The 16,427-nt window shown below is 39.3% G+C and overlaps 1 protein-coding gene across 1 annotated transcript in view; it reads right to left on the minus strand.

The window, feature by feature from the left end:
- UBE2E3 (ubiquitin conjugating enzyme E2 E3) overlaps positions 1–16,427 on the minus strand; it is a 54,301-nt gene that overhangs the window by 3,473 nt on the left and 34,401 nt on the right. Inside the window, exon 4 of the mRNA XM_054173946.1 lies at positions 600–732. Coding sequence (XP_054029921.1) covers positions 600–732 — 133 coding nt within the window. The remainder of the gene's footprint in view (positions 1–599; positions 733–16,427) is intronic.

The raw sequence follows: 16,427 nt of genomic DNA on the forward strand, positions 1-16,427 counted from the left end.
TAGAGAATATATTATTCTTGAGGATGTACTCCTGGGAATGAAAAAAAGGGTATCCGATTCATTTTAGCAATAGTATAGCCACGAGAGCCATAAGTGCAGAACGACTGTGTGGTAGACATGATTTCTGAGCAAGGCAATGAAATTTTAGTTTAAAATTAGTTTCATTTAATAGGAAAATATTTTGCTTAAAAATATTATCAAAAAAGACTACTGATCTCACAAGTAGCAAATAGACTGACATTTCACAGTAATGGAAATCATCACAGCAATTTGCACATTTTGAAGTTGTCTGCTTCATTCTAGCTTTGTATCTTATCTTTCTATCTTTATTTTATATATATATATATAAAAGTAGCTGGAATGAAGAGGAGGAAGTGCAAGAAGGTCTTGTGCTGTTTTCCACTATCTAAAATTTCTTAACTCTTGTTTAGAATTATCATCTCACTTCTCACTTGTCTGAAATTCAGTATTGACTGTGGTAATCGAGAAGTAAAGGGGAGACAGGATTTTTCTGAAACTGCAGGCCAAGATTTTGGACCTTGTTATTTTCAAGAGACCATAAACAAATATGATAAGCACAATAAAAACCTTACCCTTACCTTTGGTGGCTTGAATGGATAGTCAGATGAAAATGTGATATCCAAGAAAAAAACACCTCCTTCATATACAGAACCTGGGGGTCCAAGTATAGTTGATCTCCATTCATAAATGTTATCTCCTTTAGGGCCAGCACTGTGCAAAAAAAAAAGAGAAGAGAGAAATTTTAAGGATTTCTTCAACATTCATTTTGTTTGTTTGTTTTTTTTTAAATACAAGCCACTTGCCTGTCTTTAACATCTGCCTAATTTCCAACTGATTTCAGTGAGCTCAAGTGTTTTAAACAGGCATGAAAGCTGGGCACTCCACTGTCCCTTTGGAGATACAGCAACAAAACCAACTGACCATGAACTATTGAACTGTCATCATCAGAAACATAGTCCTAGATCCACTTTCTCGAGCATGTGGCTGCTCTGAGCTTCTACATCATGCCCTTCCAGTGACATCATATGCATACACAAAAGGTGTTGTAGAACTTGACTACATTCATCTTGTCCAGGCATTGAACAAATCATATCTTCAAAAAAATGTGACGTACATTGATACACATTTATTACCACTTGTTCCTCTGGCTGGAGTAAAATGTTACACCCTTGGGCAGGAACACTGGGGATGGCAGAGTCAAAATCAAGTAGCCTGGAACTAAGCTTCTTACAGCACTGTCAATCCAAATAACTGTTTCCTTCAAGCTGCGTTTGTGTTCTGCCTCCAGGCAACCCGCATTGAGACTACTAGCCAAAAATAGTTGATTTTAAGAAGTACAATACTGCACACATTTCTCACTAAGGGAAGAATTATCACATAATTAATTACTGAAGTAAAGCTTTGAAAGAAGGGACAATGAATAAGCATTTTCTTGTCTTCTGAGCTGTCATACTTGACGTTGTTATCACAGTGTAACCACCTAACCCTCTCACGCAAAATATCAAATCTTATTTCTGTAAGCAAGTCTTGGGGTAAAAACCAACCTAATCTTCCACAAAAGGTCCTGAATCTGAACTGCTGAGATCTGAACCAACGGCTACGGAAAATAACACTGTTGGGCTCATGCTGGCATAGTGAATTCATCACATTTATGTGGGCAAGTCAGTAGTGTGGAACTGTAAAAGATCCTTTCAACTCTCTCCACCTCAGCAGCCTCTCAGGTGCCATCTACATCTTGCAGACACATGGTGACGTGTCCTCATCCTTCCCCCTTCTGTGATTCCAAGGAGCAAGGACTGAGGACTATCACATGTGACTGCACATGAAGCAAGCAACAGGGCATGGCACCAAGCTGTATCCTGGGAGTTTGTGGTTTCTGGTGTTGCTTGACACTAGGAATCTCCCTACAAGGCCTCCAAGTGTTAAGGCTCTTCTTGCACCACATCACCTCGTGTATTTGTCATATACATGTCTGCAGTCTATACGTTGGACATTCATCCTCAATACATAACCAAACACGTGGAGACACTCGTCAAGAGACAAGAACTATGAGCAGTTTGCATCATGCATCTGCAACTCCTGCATGTACAATTTATCTATTTTTACATTAAGAACATATCTGAGAAACAACCAAAAGCTGGTTTTGAAAATTAATTCTCCTTCAATTCATAATTTCCCACTGTGTTTTTTTGTCTTGCAGATGTTTTGTGTACCAAATGTTTGAACTGTGTCAGTCCTTTCATTAACAGGAAAAATAATCATGGATTTTGGCTGACATCCTATTTAATGAAAAACAAAAAAATATTTGATGGACCTGTTGCTATTTTCCTGTAGCCAAAATCAAAGTAGAAAACAACAGCATGCTGGTCTCCAGAGTACAGTTAGGAAAGAAAAGCCGTCTCAAAATAAAGTTTGGGTCTAAAGACTATTTGCACTGCATGCACAAAAGTGGAAAAAAACCCCAGTAGATAAATTTTAGAGGGGAAAAATAGGGAAATCCAGTGGCAAGAAAGTCCATGTTTGATGATGTAATGGACCATTTGTACCCTTAGTCACTCCAAAAGATAATTCCATTCGTGCTCCCTAAAAAGCAATTAGTGTAAGAACTGAAAATATTGGGGCAATAATGACAATATTTAAAACCCACACACAGGCCACTGAAATGTTTTAATTAATTCTTGACATTCATCAAGCTTACAGCTAATTAGTATTGTGCTTGGAAACCAAATTTCTATAGAGCAATTCAATTTCAGCTTTAGATGTCCTAATGACCGTTTTACAGTTTAATGCAGAGGTTAGTGCTCTTGCCTCATGTGTCAGGTACCTTTCTTTCACACACCTCTAACAGCTGGATGCAATTCAATCAGATTAATGAAACAGATTAATTAAATTAGTGACATATTTCAGCCCAATGAATCCATCACAATTAAGTGCAGCACCAGTCCAGTGCCAAACTATCTGGTAATCACACACCAAGTCACAGCAAGGGCATCTATCGGCTACTAGCCAGAAGCTAAGTGCAATAACTGTCTGCCTGTTACTGTCTTCTATCCTCTTCTACCACTAGCAATACATAAAATGATTTGGCTATAATATGAGAAGGGGAATTCCCAGCCTTCCAAGAGGAAGAAAATTCTGTGTTTGAAACCCCTCCTACTGCTGAGAAAATACTGCTTCAATGTCAAAAGAAACACAAAGCTGCAACAATAACCACACTCAGATAAAGGAGAAAATTGTTAAACTGAACATTTTCATTACACCTGACTGAGGTTTGTGAGATTTCTAACAGCTGAAGTGGTGTCTCACTTCTAATGGCATAAAAGATACCCCTGCTTCATTAGCAAGCTGAAAATCTCCACAATTACTGCATTACTGGTGCAAGAAGACACAAGATAAAATAGCAGACATCATCACACTTGTTTTCTACCACCTGTTAATTTCCAGTGGGCATCACTGTCAGCCAGCCATACCCTGCTCTGCCTTTTGTATACATACCAAGGTAATCTCTTTTGGAAGTAAACACACGCTCTGAGGCTCAGCAACACATACCAGAGCTATTCACGGCAGTGTCAGCCTGTGCAATGATTTCCACAGGGCAGGACAGGACAGTGGAGTTACACCCACTGGGATGACTGCAGAGAAGAGCAGAAAGTGAAGTCCTGCCTCAAGCCACACCTGAGCTGTGGCCAGAGTCGTGAGCAAGGGCTGAAGCCCAGCTGGAGTCTCTGCCCTTGACTCTCCACCACTGCAGAGCATCGATTTAGTGCTGCAGAAAGGCACAATGAGGGAACAGCCACTCACTGGTGCAAATCTAACTTCTCTGTTACCAGAGGACAGCAAAAGACTCAGACTGAAAACCAAGAATAAGGAAGATTTGCTCTGTCCTAAATTTTCTATTTCATTGATATACCCAGAAGAAATATCCTCCTCCTTCTGCTGGGCACTAAAGAGGCCGGCACAGAAGGTGCTTCTAGAGGCTGTACTTGAGCTCTTTATTCCCAGTTCTCCTAGTATTTAAGAGACTCATTCACCTCTTACAAGCATAGGCTTCAAGCATTTCATCTTAAACCTTGAGAGCTGTGGCAAGTGACTGCCTAAGAATCTCTCACTGTGTCTGCCACACTCGATAGGATGCTCCAAGCAGAGCACTACAATGCACAATCTCCATGTCTCCATGGTTTTCTTCCTGTTCCTTTTTTATTTCCTTTTGAATGCTGAAAGACCCAAATCCTTCTGACTTCCCCCACAGAATCCAAATGGACAGAAAACCCTCTTCTATTCTGTCCTTTGAAACACAAAATCTTGATGGAGCAACAAATCTGATGGCAGCTTCAGTGTTTTAACTACACAGTGGAGGTGTTATGTTCATTACTACTAGTCTGCTGCCCTCCTAAGTTAGATTACAAAACATCACAAGTTCAGTAAAGGCACTGCCAGTATATTCTCAGTAAAAGAAGCAGTTGATTAATTTTTTAAAATACAGTCTAGAGACATCACAGACAATATAACAAAGCAAATTAATTTAAATGACAAAATATTATTTACAAAATTACAGAGTTTCTCCATCAGACATAAAAACTGGATTTTTTTTTTAATTAATTGGATAAATTGACAGAATAAAGTTAACTGGCTACATCTGCTTCCTAAGTAAGTATTCATTATGTCACTTCACTGAGGGATATATTCCTGATCCAGATGAGACAAAGGATTTATAACCGTGCTATCAAAACTAGTCAGCTGAACAGATTTAATTTACAAATGTGACTTCAGGTGGTGAATTTGAGAAGACACGAGGTTAAACTCTAGGGGCCCATGGGGTCACACCAGCTCTTTTCAACCTGCTGAACTCTGGCTCTCAGGTTTCACAAAAACAATGGACAGCTTTTCCAGCACAGTGTTACCAGTATTCACATGGAGGAAGCCACATCTACACCAGAAAGAAGTCTGTTAGCTCCTGACACAGTGGTTACAGAAATCAGAATTCAGCATTTGTTACAATTCACTAAATCAAAATGCATTAATGCTGCCCATATGGAACTAGCTGCAGGATGAGAAACTAGGACAAGAAATTTCCAATCTACATGATGCTAGTAGCATGCTGCTTTCTGCAGTTGCTAAATGTGCTTCTCCTGTCAACAGCCCTTCTCTGAAACATGGGGCTCTAAATTTGGTGACAGAATGCAACTTCATAGTACTCAGACTGTGATAATTAAGAAGAAAAAGAGTGAAAGAAAATGTAATTTAGCTAGATTTGATATTAACTCTGTTATGCTTTATTATGAGAAACAATTTGGGTCTGTAATAGGATCCAACTGAGGCCAAAAATAAAAAAAGAAATCACATTTTTTAGGAAGCTTCCAACAGTGAAGCCCGTCAGACTCTAAAACAGTTACAGAAATGTCTGGTACATAACACGCTCTCTCAGTGGTATAATTTTCAGTACCACAATAGTATAAGTGAAGACAGTGCTTTAAGAAAGGAGTAAGACATCATTTCTTAATTTTTCTTAATTCAACTGAAGGTACTAATGAAAGGAAGAATGAATGCCCTGAAGTATGTCCCACAAACTTGTGCTTGAAAAATCCACTTCATAAAGCTACATAGAGTTTTGCAAAATCCACAACACAGCTTCAGAAACTGAGTTTTACAAATCCTGCTGTAAGAAAGGCACTCAGCATGTTACCGGCACAAAAGACTTCGTTTTGGACAGCAATATCTCAGCTAAAGATGCTGGATGATGTTCTAGTTCAGTACCGCACCACTAGAGGTTGAAGGACTGTCACAGATCCTACCAGCACATGCAATTCAAGTAAATACTCAGATCCCATCTGCAGGGAGACTTCATGTCTCACCATCTAAGCTTGAGTCTGATGAATTCATCTCAAGTGAATGAGAAAGCTCTGGGCTCAGGTAACTTCAGGTTATTGTACTGGTGGGACTTGTATCTACCATGTAGAATACATGGTATGGAGGCTAATGTTTGCACCTCAGATTTCCCCAACATTCAAGGTTGTAGGAGAAGGGCTATACTACTAGAGAGAGAGATCAGTGGCCACCTGAAGCACAAGGGACATCTAAATGCTCCCTAATACCAAAGTGCATCTCTGTCTGGTGACACCTACTTTTTACTGACTGCATGGGGAGCTTGGCTCTTAACTCAAGCCTCACCTTCCATGCAGTGAGAAGGGGTTGTCTATCTCTGTATTCAGGCATTAGGGTTTTACCTAGGTACAGATACACACTGCTGTACTGCTAATAATTAAATATAATAAAGAATCTCAAAAGGAATCAAAGGATCTCCTCTAGTGCAAACTCTTTTAGAGTTAGTTTAGTTGTACCCTGCAAAACCTGGAGGGCACGAATTGCTTACCAGTAGCTGTATTTTAATGTTAAACATGGGAATGGAAAAAATGTTCAGATGATTTTCCTTCTATATTATGAAGAAAATGTATCCATGATTTATTATTTTTTTAATCCTCTTTTCCCATTTGTGGAGATGCTCTTGTATTTTGAGCTGCAGAGCACAAAAAAAGAAATGGACATTAATTAAAAGACATAAGTTTGTGGCTTTCAGCCTGTGACCTTTAAAAACTGTCAAGCATCAACAGAAATTTCCACTTTCTTTATTTTTCAATGCCTCATTTACAGGGCTTTCTGGAGAAGTTACTCTCAGAGTTTATATTATCAGCACCAGTGCCTGAGCACCCCACTTACAGAATCTGGGTAGGACATATGCTTTACACAGAAAGCATACTGGTTTCACTGGCAAAAGCCTCAGATACAGCCCTAATTTTCTGATTATGACATTTTTCTCGAGTTGGACACATGGGTTGTCTACAGCAATATATCAAATCCGTGCTGAAAATGCTTTTCCACGTTTTCCAAGGTTTCAGGTTATGTGCAACTTCTTACAACAAATAAGTATCAGTCTATTATGTTCTTTATATAGCTACAACTGTTCTTATTTTACCTGCCACTGAGCTATCTGCTACATCTGTTTGCTGAAAAAGGTTATTTACTGCTTCTAGCAGGTCCACAGAGGCTCTGTATAAGAGCTGTGTTCACTGTACAAACCTTTGCTTCTGTCACTTCCTTAAAGTCTATTATGCCCTTAAGACTGAAATCTAGAAATTGCTGCTTTAAAAAAGAAAAAAAAAAAAAAAAGAAAAAAAGCCTATTTTTAACTCGTGGATCCCCTGCTAATTCAGCTGGTTGTAAAGCCATGCAGGACTTGTGCCTGAGGCCATGGTTCAATGCAACAGTAAATCCACTGGAGAGCTCCTCCTACCAGATCAAAAGCAGTGTGGCTACTCAAAGCAAGTGCTGATCCAACATAAACTAACTTGGCCAAGCTGTACACTCTCCAAACCAGACAAAGGCTTAGCTTTGTAACATGAGGCTTTGTGCTTAGTCAGGTACCATTTGTCCTCCTACAGCTAGTGTACAGAGAACACAAACTTTAGATTGCATGGTCCAGCTCAGAAATGTGTTCATGTGGCTGTTCATGCCAAACTGTACCATTAGGGGAATCTGTAGACGTGCAGATCTGCCATTAATCACCCTAAAGAGAAAGATGCCAGATTGTAGTGTTTTAGATGATTAAAATCTCCAGTACTAAACTTGCCATTAGTAGAAAAATACACACTGTTTTTACCAAAGGAAGCTGAGTAACAAATCGTTTGATAATTCCAAAGCTGTAATACGTAGATAACCTAAGTAATGTATGTTGGAAAGCTGATAGTTTTTCCAGTGCCAAAAGCCCCATTAAATTAGTTCATTGGTCAACAGCTCAACTTTACTTTCATCTTTGTATTCCTGCTAGTTTGTAGGATCTTTGTTGCTACTGTTAGAAGTCTGCTCAGGTTCTTTCCACCTTCCAGAACAACAGTAGCCAATTACAGAGGCAGAATTTCTGCAATTTCTCTTTTGAAAAATAATTCCAGAACATAGTTCACTAAATTACAATAGAAATAATGAATTTAAACCAGGTAACAAAACATACCTGGTTCTTTCTGACTATGATCTTGACAGAGGAGTTGTTAATATATACTACCCATGCAGTACATAAAAAGTTTACCAAACATGAGTTGTTTTTGCAAACAGAGAAATCACAGGACTTGCAGGCATGAAGAAAGTTTGTAATGAATACTTGGTTTATTTTAAATATCTTGAAATCTGCATAGAAGTCTCTCTCACTTGCCTACACTCGGGAAATTATCCATATCCTCTTATCAGAACACAGAGCAGGACAGTCAGTATAAGGAAACATTTCATGCCATGTGTTCATAATAATAAAAAAAAGCCACAATTTAGCATAAAATAAGAGACTAGCTTCCTGTCACCAGTGCTGAAACACTAGTAGTACTAGTAGCAAAATGTGTGTTATTTTATTTCTGTTGGTATAAAGCTCAACTTGTACAAAGGCCACGTCAATTTGGCAAAGAAATTTGCCTACCAAGTATGCACTTCACATTTCCCTTCCGCTCAGAATTGCTGATGAATCTGCATTTAGCAAACATGGTCAGTTTTGCTTCTCTTCCATGAGAGAGGATTATTTTCCTCTCCTTAACACAAACAAAACTCTTCCATATGTTATAGCCTCCATACTGATGCTAGCAATCCACACTTAAAAGAAACACATGGTACCTAAGAGTTTGTTCAATGCAGCCTGAAGCATCTGCCCACAAATCACAAAACAGAGGTACTTGCTACCTGTGTCGAATGTCTAACCTGAAGCCATAAAAGTGTGGTGGAAACTGTAACTATAAAGGGCCGCATTTCTCAATAATTAAATGGGCCTTTTCCAGTTCATACACAAAGACCCTCCCCACCTCATACACAATAAGGATGACTTATCAAGTTTGGGTCCATTCCAAACTTGCTGGGGGTGCTGCATGTTCTTTGTCACTAGCTACTTCATGTCAATTCAAAGAAGTTAGCTGTTTTGAAGAGTGTGAGTCTCCTCAGACAAGAAAATAAGAATCCTGTTCAATGCAACAGTCCAATACCCAGAAGGCTTGCCTTCAGTCCTGTTCCCATACAGCGGGGTCTCAGGATCCTCTCTCTGTCTCTTCACCATTCCACTCTGTCCATTAAGTACATATAGTGACTCAGTATTATGAGCAATAACTGTCCTGTAGTGAGCACAAGGTGGGCTTGCTTCAGATGCTACCACAATATACACTTCATTAGCTGAATATGTGTTTTCATAGTTTCAAAACAAAAGAAGCTGAGGATAAAAATCTGTTTTCTATACTGCAGAACTGGAGACAGCTGAAGTGACACTTGGTGCAGAGTAGATTGAAACGTAACATGTGTATTAAAAGCCTTAAACCCCCCTGTGAATAGCAGCAATAGCTCCAAAAGCAGAATAATTCAAAGGACTGGAAAAAAGTATCATGCATACAAATACACAGAAATCAATCTCTGATATGATTTCATTTCACTCCACAAAAGCATACTACACTAAAGAAAAGAAAGTGAAAATAATAATCATTCCAGGGGAAAAAATGTCAATAGACATCTAAATGAAACAAGTCTCACTCAGTATAATCTGTTTACTGAAAAGCCAGCTCCAGCCCAACTCCTGCTCCCTCTAACAATGCTAACTTAATGAGTAACTCTTCCAAATGAATGCACTGCAAATGGTGCAGTGTTAGACTCAGGGAGCAGCCTTTTGTACCCCTCCTCTAAGACAGCTGCCATTGCTCAGGATGAGCTAAAAAAAAATTGGTGACCTGCACAGAGCTTTGTTGAGGAGCTTGAGCTAATGTTACCAGTGGCAGCAGCATCATTACATCTTTTTACACATCTGTTGGTTCAGAATTATGATTGAAAAAAACACGTAAGTTTGGCTCCCAGCTCAGATTGAAGAGTAAGAAAGTGGCACTTTATTGCCTGCACTAGGATACAGCATCTCATATCACAAGCCAAGGCCATGGACAGCACCCACCTCCTCCCGGGCATCAGATCAAGCTGCAGCACCAGTTGCACTGCATTCAGGGACTACACACCACTACAACACAGATACAGAATGCTGTCATCTCAAGAAGAAAAAGTTCAGACTGTATGGCTTTTACTTGCGACTATAAGCACGATTTATCAATGGAAAGAATATGCTTAATGACTACTGTTACAAATTTCACTGGGTTATATACAAATTAAGTATAATCTCTTCCAACATGTCCTAATATTATATGTTGATTCATAACTCTACCTCCTTCATATTCTCAGTTATAATTTAGTGAGCACCATTATCCACTCATTTGCAATCTAGGAAAAAAAATATATGTTCTGATAACTAATCTCAGTAAAGCTCAGTTTTGCCTAATTTTAAAGTACAGCTGCTAGAAAAATTAACTTAAGACAGGCTGCTTGTTCACTGTACTAAACAGGTTCAGAGTTGAAAAGATAAACATTTTTAGTAGTAGCTAGCCTGGTAGAATTGACTACTGAGGTTTAGATGATTAAATAAATATATATAGCATTTTGATCTTAACTGTTTTTATGACAGGTGTCTAAGACAAGACTTAATATTCTGTTTTGCAGACAGTAATAAATGTGACAGGACAATGACTTACTAAAATCTCTGTGGCCTGGTTCCGGGTCCCTTGCACCCAAGCGTGCTGCTGTATCTCCCCGGAGAAGGTTATTCACCAGGTATCCAGCAGTCCCAAGCACTGCCAGCACTTTGGGCCAGACCAAGGGGCATAAGTCCAGCCAGTTGCATTCTGGCACTCCCCAGCTGCCATGCAGTCCCCAAGGAGAACAGCAAACTCAGGCAAGGAAAGTCAACAACTATTTGACAGCTTGTTCCCTCTCTCCTGCTGCACCACAAAAATGCCAGCAGAGAAGATGATCCTCCAAAGGGAAAGATGTCAGACATTTTTTTGGTAGGAGGTAGTTTTCAAAAGAGGTACCCAGAGACTCTTCAATGGATCACTGATGTGAACACAAAGATTTAGCTTTTCAGGGTTATGCTTCATCTCCCTCCTGCTCCCCTTCCAGTGCAAGCAGCAGCAGCTTTCTCAGAGCGGGACTCCATGGGAGCTGGAAGCTAATTACCAGATGTCTTGTAAATCTTTCCAATCTGCACAACTTCATCCAGTTTGCAATGTTTAACATCAGCTCTTTTGGAACCTTTTCATCCTTACTTTTGTGTAACAAATTTTCAACAAGCCAGGAGTTCTTTGTTCTCTCCTAATAAAACAACCTAAAATGTTAACAGTTCAGCATGAAACTAATGAACTAAATGCACTTTTCTGAAGATCTGAGCAGAAATACAGTCATTTCCAGATTTATGTGAAAAGTTATTAATTCTGGGGAAAGTGCTCTGGGCTGTTTCTTTAAAATAACTTCAGAACTACAAAAAATGAACACAAACAAGGGTTGTAAATTATTTATGTGTTTTGACAAGCATATGGGCACTTGAATGCTGTGCTTATTGACAACTGAAAATACTTAGAGGGGGTGGAAAAGAGAAGTGCAGGAAGTTGCACATTTGCTTGAATACAATGCTCTGTCCACAGAATTTTAGTCCAGATAGCTGCTAGTGGTGATGAGAGACATTCTGCAGAACTCTGAACATTCAGGTCTAAAACTACATGAATGGAAATGACGTTGAATTGCCTCCCCTCCAGGGACATCGTGAAAAAGACGGAAAGCGAAGAGTTAGTTGGTTGACTATTCCTGCTCCTGCAGTACTGCTGACACAAGAGAATGTCAGTTTTCCCTAACCTATTTCAGTGGGATCCATGCCAAGAAACTGTATAGATTAGTATAAAAGCAGGAATCTAGAGCTCCATTCACATGAATTTGTCAGCTGGCAGAATTGGGAGGGATCTGAACCACCACAGAAGGTAGCAGGTGCAGCTGACTGCCAAGTCAATGCCTGACCATGCTCTGATTGTGCTACTTAAGGAAAGATGACTCTGAACTACCTAGGCAATCTGTCCTAGACCCAGGCTCAAGAGGGATAGGTGATACACAGCTTTTTCCTAGCTGGCAGCAATACCCCATTTAACATCAAAGTTGCTTTATTTAAATCTCTTTGGCCAAAAGAAACAAAGCCAGAACTTTCACCGCAGGTGAAATACCTAAGCTGCTTGATGCCACCTGCTCTGGAAAGACTGTCGTGACTACAAACTAGAAGCAATACCTTCACTTTTCTTTTGTAGAGATTCTACCCTGTGGATGCTGTTCTCGTGAAGTGGTGTAAATTGCTGCTGTAGCAGCTTTACAATTCTCAGCTAATTGCTCTAAAGAGTTTTTTAACTAATCTCCATATTGAAAGGCATGATGTAGCAGCATCAAACAAAGCTTCCCCTACAATATGGTGCAAAAATAAATAATATTTTTCAGCACTCATTTTAAAATTTGTTCAGATGAATGCATTTTGGGGGGTAATAAGCCTAAAGTATATGATAATTCTTGGTAGTATCTTTCCTTCCTCCAAAATACTAACTTAAGTACCTAAAATATTGCTCTCAGTAGATGATTTTCACAAAAGCATTCAGGAAATATCAAGTCTATAGGAACAGTGTCTACAGAAAGAGCAGCTATGTCCTGAACCAAATGACACTTTAATCGCAATCTTCATTTGGGCTGCTGTTGTAAGCAAATACAAGCGTTAACTACAACCCCCCTGCTGCTAAAAAGAAAAGTGGCAAACATAGGATTTGTGGCAACATTCACATGTGGACAACTACCTAGAAGGAATATGGTTAAGTGAAGATCCCATTTTGGCAGGTACAGAATGACATGATCCCCCCATGGCCCCCAAACAGCAAAACTCAGTAAGAGAGGACTAGACCTTTCTCCCATGTTGCATCCCTTGTGCCACTAGAAGAAAGGAACTCAGCAGCTGCCTCCACTTACAGAAGTGCAATTGCAATACCTGAAGGACAGTGCTGCTCCTAAACTACATGAGTATGCCATATGGGAGCCAAAAGTGTAATGCTGCTTTTACCAATCAGACTAAAGCAATAAACTGCTTAAAACACATTCTAGGAAGTCAAGTACTGCAAAATCTGGTACTATTCTCCTGCTGGGAGTTGATGCCAAAGCAATGACATCAGTAATTTCTATCTGACTTTTTCCATATGCTTTTCTTGCATTCAGTGGGAACAGTCACTTTTGTCAGCTCTACAGGGCCCACCCAAAGATTTTGTGTATTAAAGACAAAAAATAGGTTTACACTGTTTTCCTCTAAGGCACTTGGCTCCCCACGCTATCCTGAATGCCTTAAACAGTTATGAATGCTTCTTTTCTTTAAATGCTAACAAATTCCAGTCATCATTACAGCAATTCTATGATCATAGCTTTGTGAAAATATAAATCTCCTAACATGCTTTGAAAAGGTCAGTCTTCAACACTTCCATGCTCCTCTCAAACACTTCTGAGCATGTACCTCCCTTTAAAGATTTGCTCTAAAGAGACCTCCAGCAGCTGTCATGACCTCATTAACCACTGACTCATGGAAGAAGCAGCAGTCCACCTTTAATATGAGGCACTAAACCAATGAAGGTATAAAGACCTTCCATTAGCAATATGGAGCAGATGATGATATATTCTGGATGATGTTTCTTAGCCGCTTCTTTCCATTTTGAAGGCTTTCTATATACTCTGCAGACTGGTATTTCTGTACTTTGTGGATCAGCTAACTGGCTACACCAAGTCACTTAAACATTAACGGCCTACAGTCATCACTAACCCACTCAGCTCAGTTACACTGCAGATCTGCACCAGTGATGGGAAGAGCTTTGTGGAGCACAGGAATGGGCGAACTCAGGTACTGGAGAGTGGGTGTCATTGGGACTCCTCTTGGAAACCCATGCACTCTTCCCAGACTGTAGGTATAACACAGATAGAAGCCATCTGTCAAACACCTGGGCCTCGAAAATCTCTAATGCTCTGAAAGTCAAATTCCACCTTGAAAACATCTAAAAGCCTGGAAGGAATTTTGTTGGCACTCCCAGTGATGGGCTGCCTAAAAAACAGACATAGACTGGATTTTAGCTTCAGAACAGTCTGCAGGTAAAACTCCAAGTAGTGTACCATGCACACATGAAATATATGAAAGGCAGAGGAGGTATGGGTAAGGGCTGCAATCAGAACAGCATGGTACACTCAATATGCCAAGGACAAATAAACTAAACATAGCTGTCTGTCTGGCATTAGAAAACATACAACAGAAAAAGAAATCCCAACTTTCAAACACTGACTTCCCTTCACCTTTATCTACTTGCTGTTTGATTAATCTTCACAAGTTACATCCACGAAACTAATGCAGTGCTTCTGCAGATGGTACATTTCCAGTCTCCTCATAGTTCAAATTTTCAAGCTCTTCTACACCTTCCAACTCCATTTATAACCTTCTCAGCCTCCCTTTGGAACTGCAAGGAAAGTGTACATCTTCTGGTAAAATCTCAGCCAGCAGAGACTGACAGTGGTTTTCCCAGAATGTGCCTATATTTGGTCTACCTCTCTGGCTTCACCTGGCTCAGTCGAATGCCCTCCAACCAGTCCGAAGATCTTCTTGCTCTTCTCTTGAATATGCCCTCAGTGCTCCCTCAAACTGTTACTCTTCTTACAATGAAGACAATCTGTCTCATGAAGACAAAGTTCCTTTTCTCTGACAATCTAACAGACTCAAGGAAGAAATATTAATTATAAATGTCAGTTATCTGCTTTATATCTATTGAAAATATTCATCAGCGAGAGAGCAATACTTAAGTATCTTCCATCATTGCTGATTCCAACACAGACTAAATCACTCACCTTACACTCATATTCAAAGTGAAGAAGTTTCATAAACAAAACTTTTATTCTCAGCATGTCTGAGATAACCATGTAACAACAAGAAACTACTGAAAACTAGAGTACTATTTTCTGCCTGGATTTCTAGTCAAATGAATGTAGTGATCCTCTTTGTACATAGTAAAATACTTCTTAATTGGTTTATGCCTGTTGCATAGTAATATAGAAATAATCTATGGTGTTTTGACTATAACTGAGTCTAAAGAGGATGATGCGCCACCTCTAGCTATTAGCATGCTAATCTCAAACAACAATATCAATGCAAATCTGCTGTAGTTACCTGAAATACTTTGATCTGTTAACAGTGCTTCAATTTCTTCTACCAAATCTATTTTCCTTGAAAACTTTTATTTAAATAACAAAGAGCAGAAATAGAAAAGGAAAATTACAAGGAAATATTAGTGGAGATTGACTAAATGTTCACAAAATAGGAAATGTGAAATTTCAAGTTATACATGGTGACCTTAATTAGAAACTCTCCTACAAGTTCCTGAAGCTACCTTTCTACCTTAAATAAATTTCCACAACTTTAGAGACAGCACCTTTTAATAAGACAAATACTTTGTATCTATAACCTATAGAGCAAATTGTCCATATCCAGATTCTGCCGGTCAAAAATACTGAGAACACCTACGGCTTGCACGCTGAGTCAAGTTTGCCACTAACATATCCCCTGAAACAGCTGCTAAAGTGAATTACATGTTATGTTTTTATTAGTCTCGATAGGACAGAAAAACGTTTGGACTTTTTGGGTAGGTCTCCTTCCCTGGAGACTTTCAAAACCTACCTGGTATAGGTTTTGTGTAGGGTTGGTTTTGTGTAGGGTTGGTTTGTTTGTTTCTAGAAAAGATCAAACCAATGCCAACATTATAACATAAGGATGATGTAAACAGTCAAGAAAGAAACCATTGCAGGATGTATTAAGCATATATAAAAATGTAGGCAGAAATAGCACCATCAATTTGAGAAACAAATAATAATTTAAAGAGACTATACAGAACAGCTGTACATAGAATTTTAGAAATGCTGCAGGGAATTTGTTCAACATCAAAAATGTGTATGTATAAACATTGAGATTTGCAACTGTTTTTACACTTTGGCATATGCAAAGTTATCCAAGCAGCAGCACCAGCTGCATTCCTTCTGAGCTTAGCACTCTGAATCCCCAATTTTTGTAGGAAAGCTGAAAACCAGCAAGGAGTACAAAGAACTTCTGACTTCTTCACAGTAAATTCTCTGCCAAACACTGAAAGTTTGCTTGCTTTCTCCTGGTCCTCCGACTATTATGTTCCATATATTTGTAAAGCACAAGACTGTTTCCTTTACTCCTCCTTTCTTTCAGCTTTAAGACACTGCTGCTACTTTTCTGCAACTTGTTGCTAAATTAGAGCTTGTGACAATATGTGTCAATGCTTATATATCCACCAAAAAGAAACAGGATTCAATAATTTATTCTGCAGGTCCATAAGAGTGAGATATTACTTTCATGTGTATGGCGAGCACAAGCCCTACGAGGAGAGGCTGAGGGAGCTGGGATTGTTTAGCCTAGAGAAGAGGAGGCTCAGGGGAGACATTATTGCTGTCTACAA

The sequence above is a fragment of the Dryobates pubescens genome, chromosome 2, assembly GCF_014839835.1.
Source record: "Dryobates pubescens isolate bDryPub1 chromosome 2, bDryPub1.pri, whole genome shotgun sequence".
Classification (NCBI taxonomy): domain Eukaryota; kingdom Metazoa; phylum Chordata; class Aves; order Piciformes; family Picidae; genus Dryobates; species Dryobates pubescens.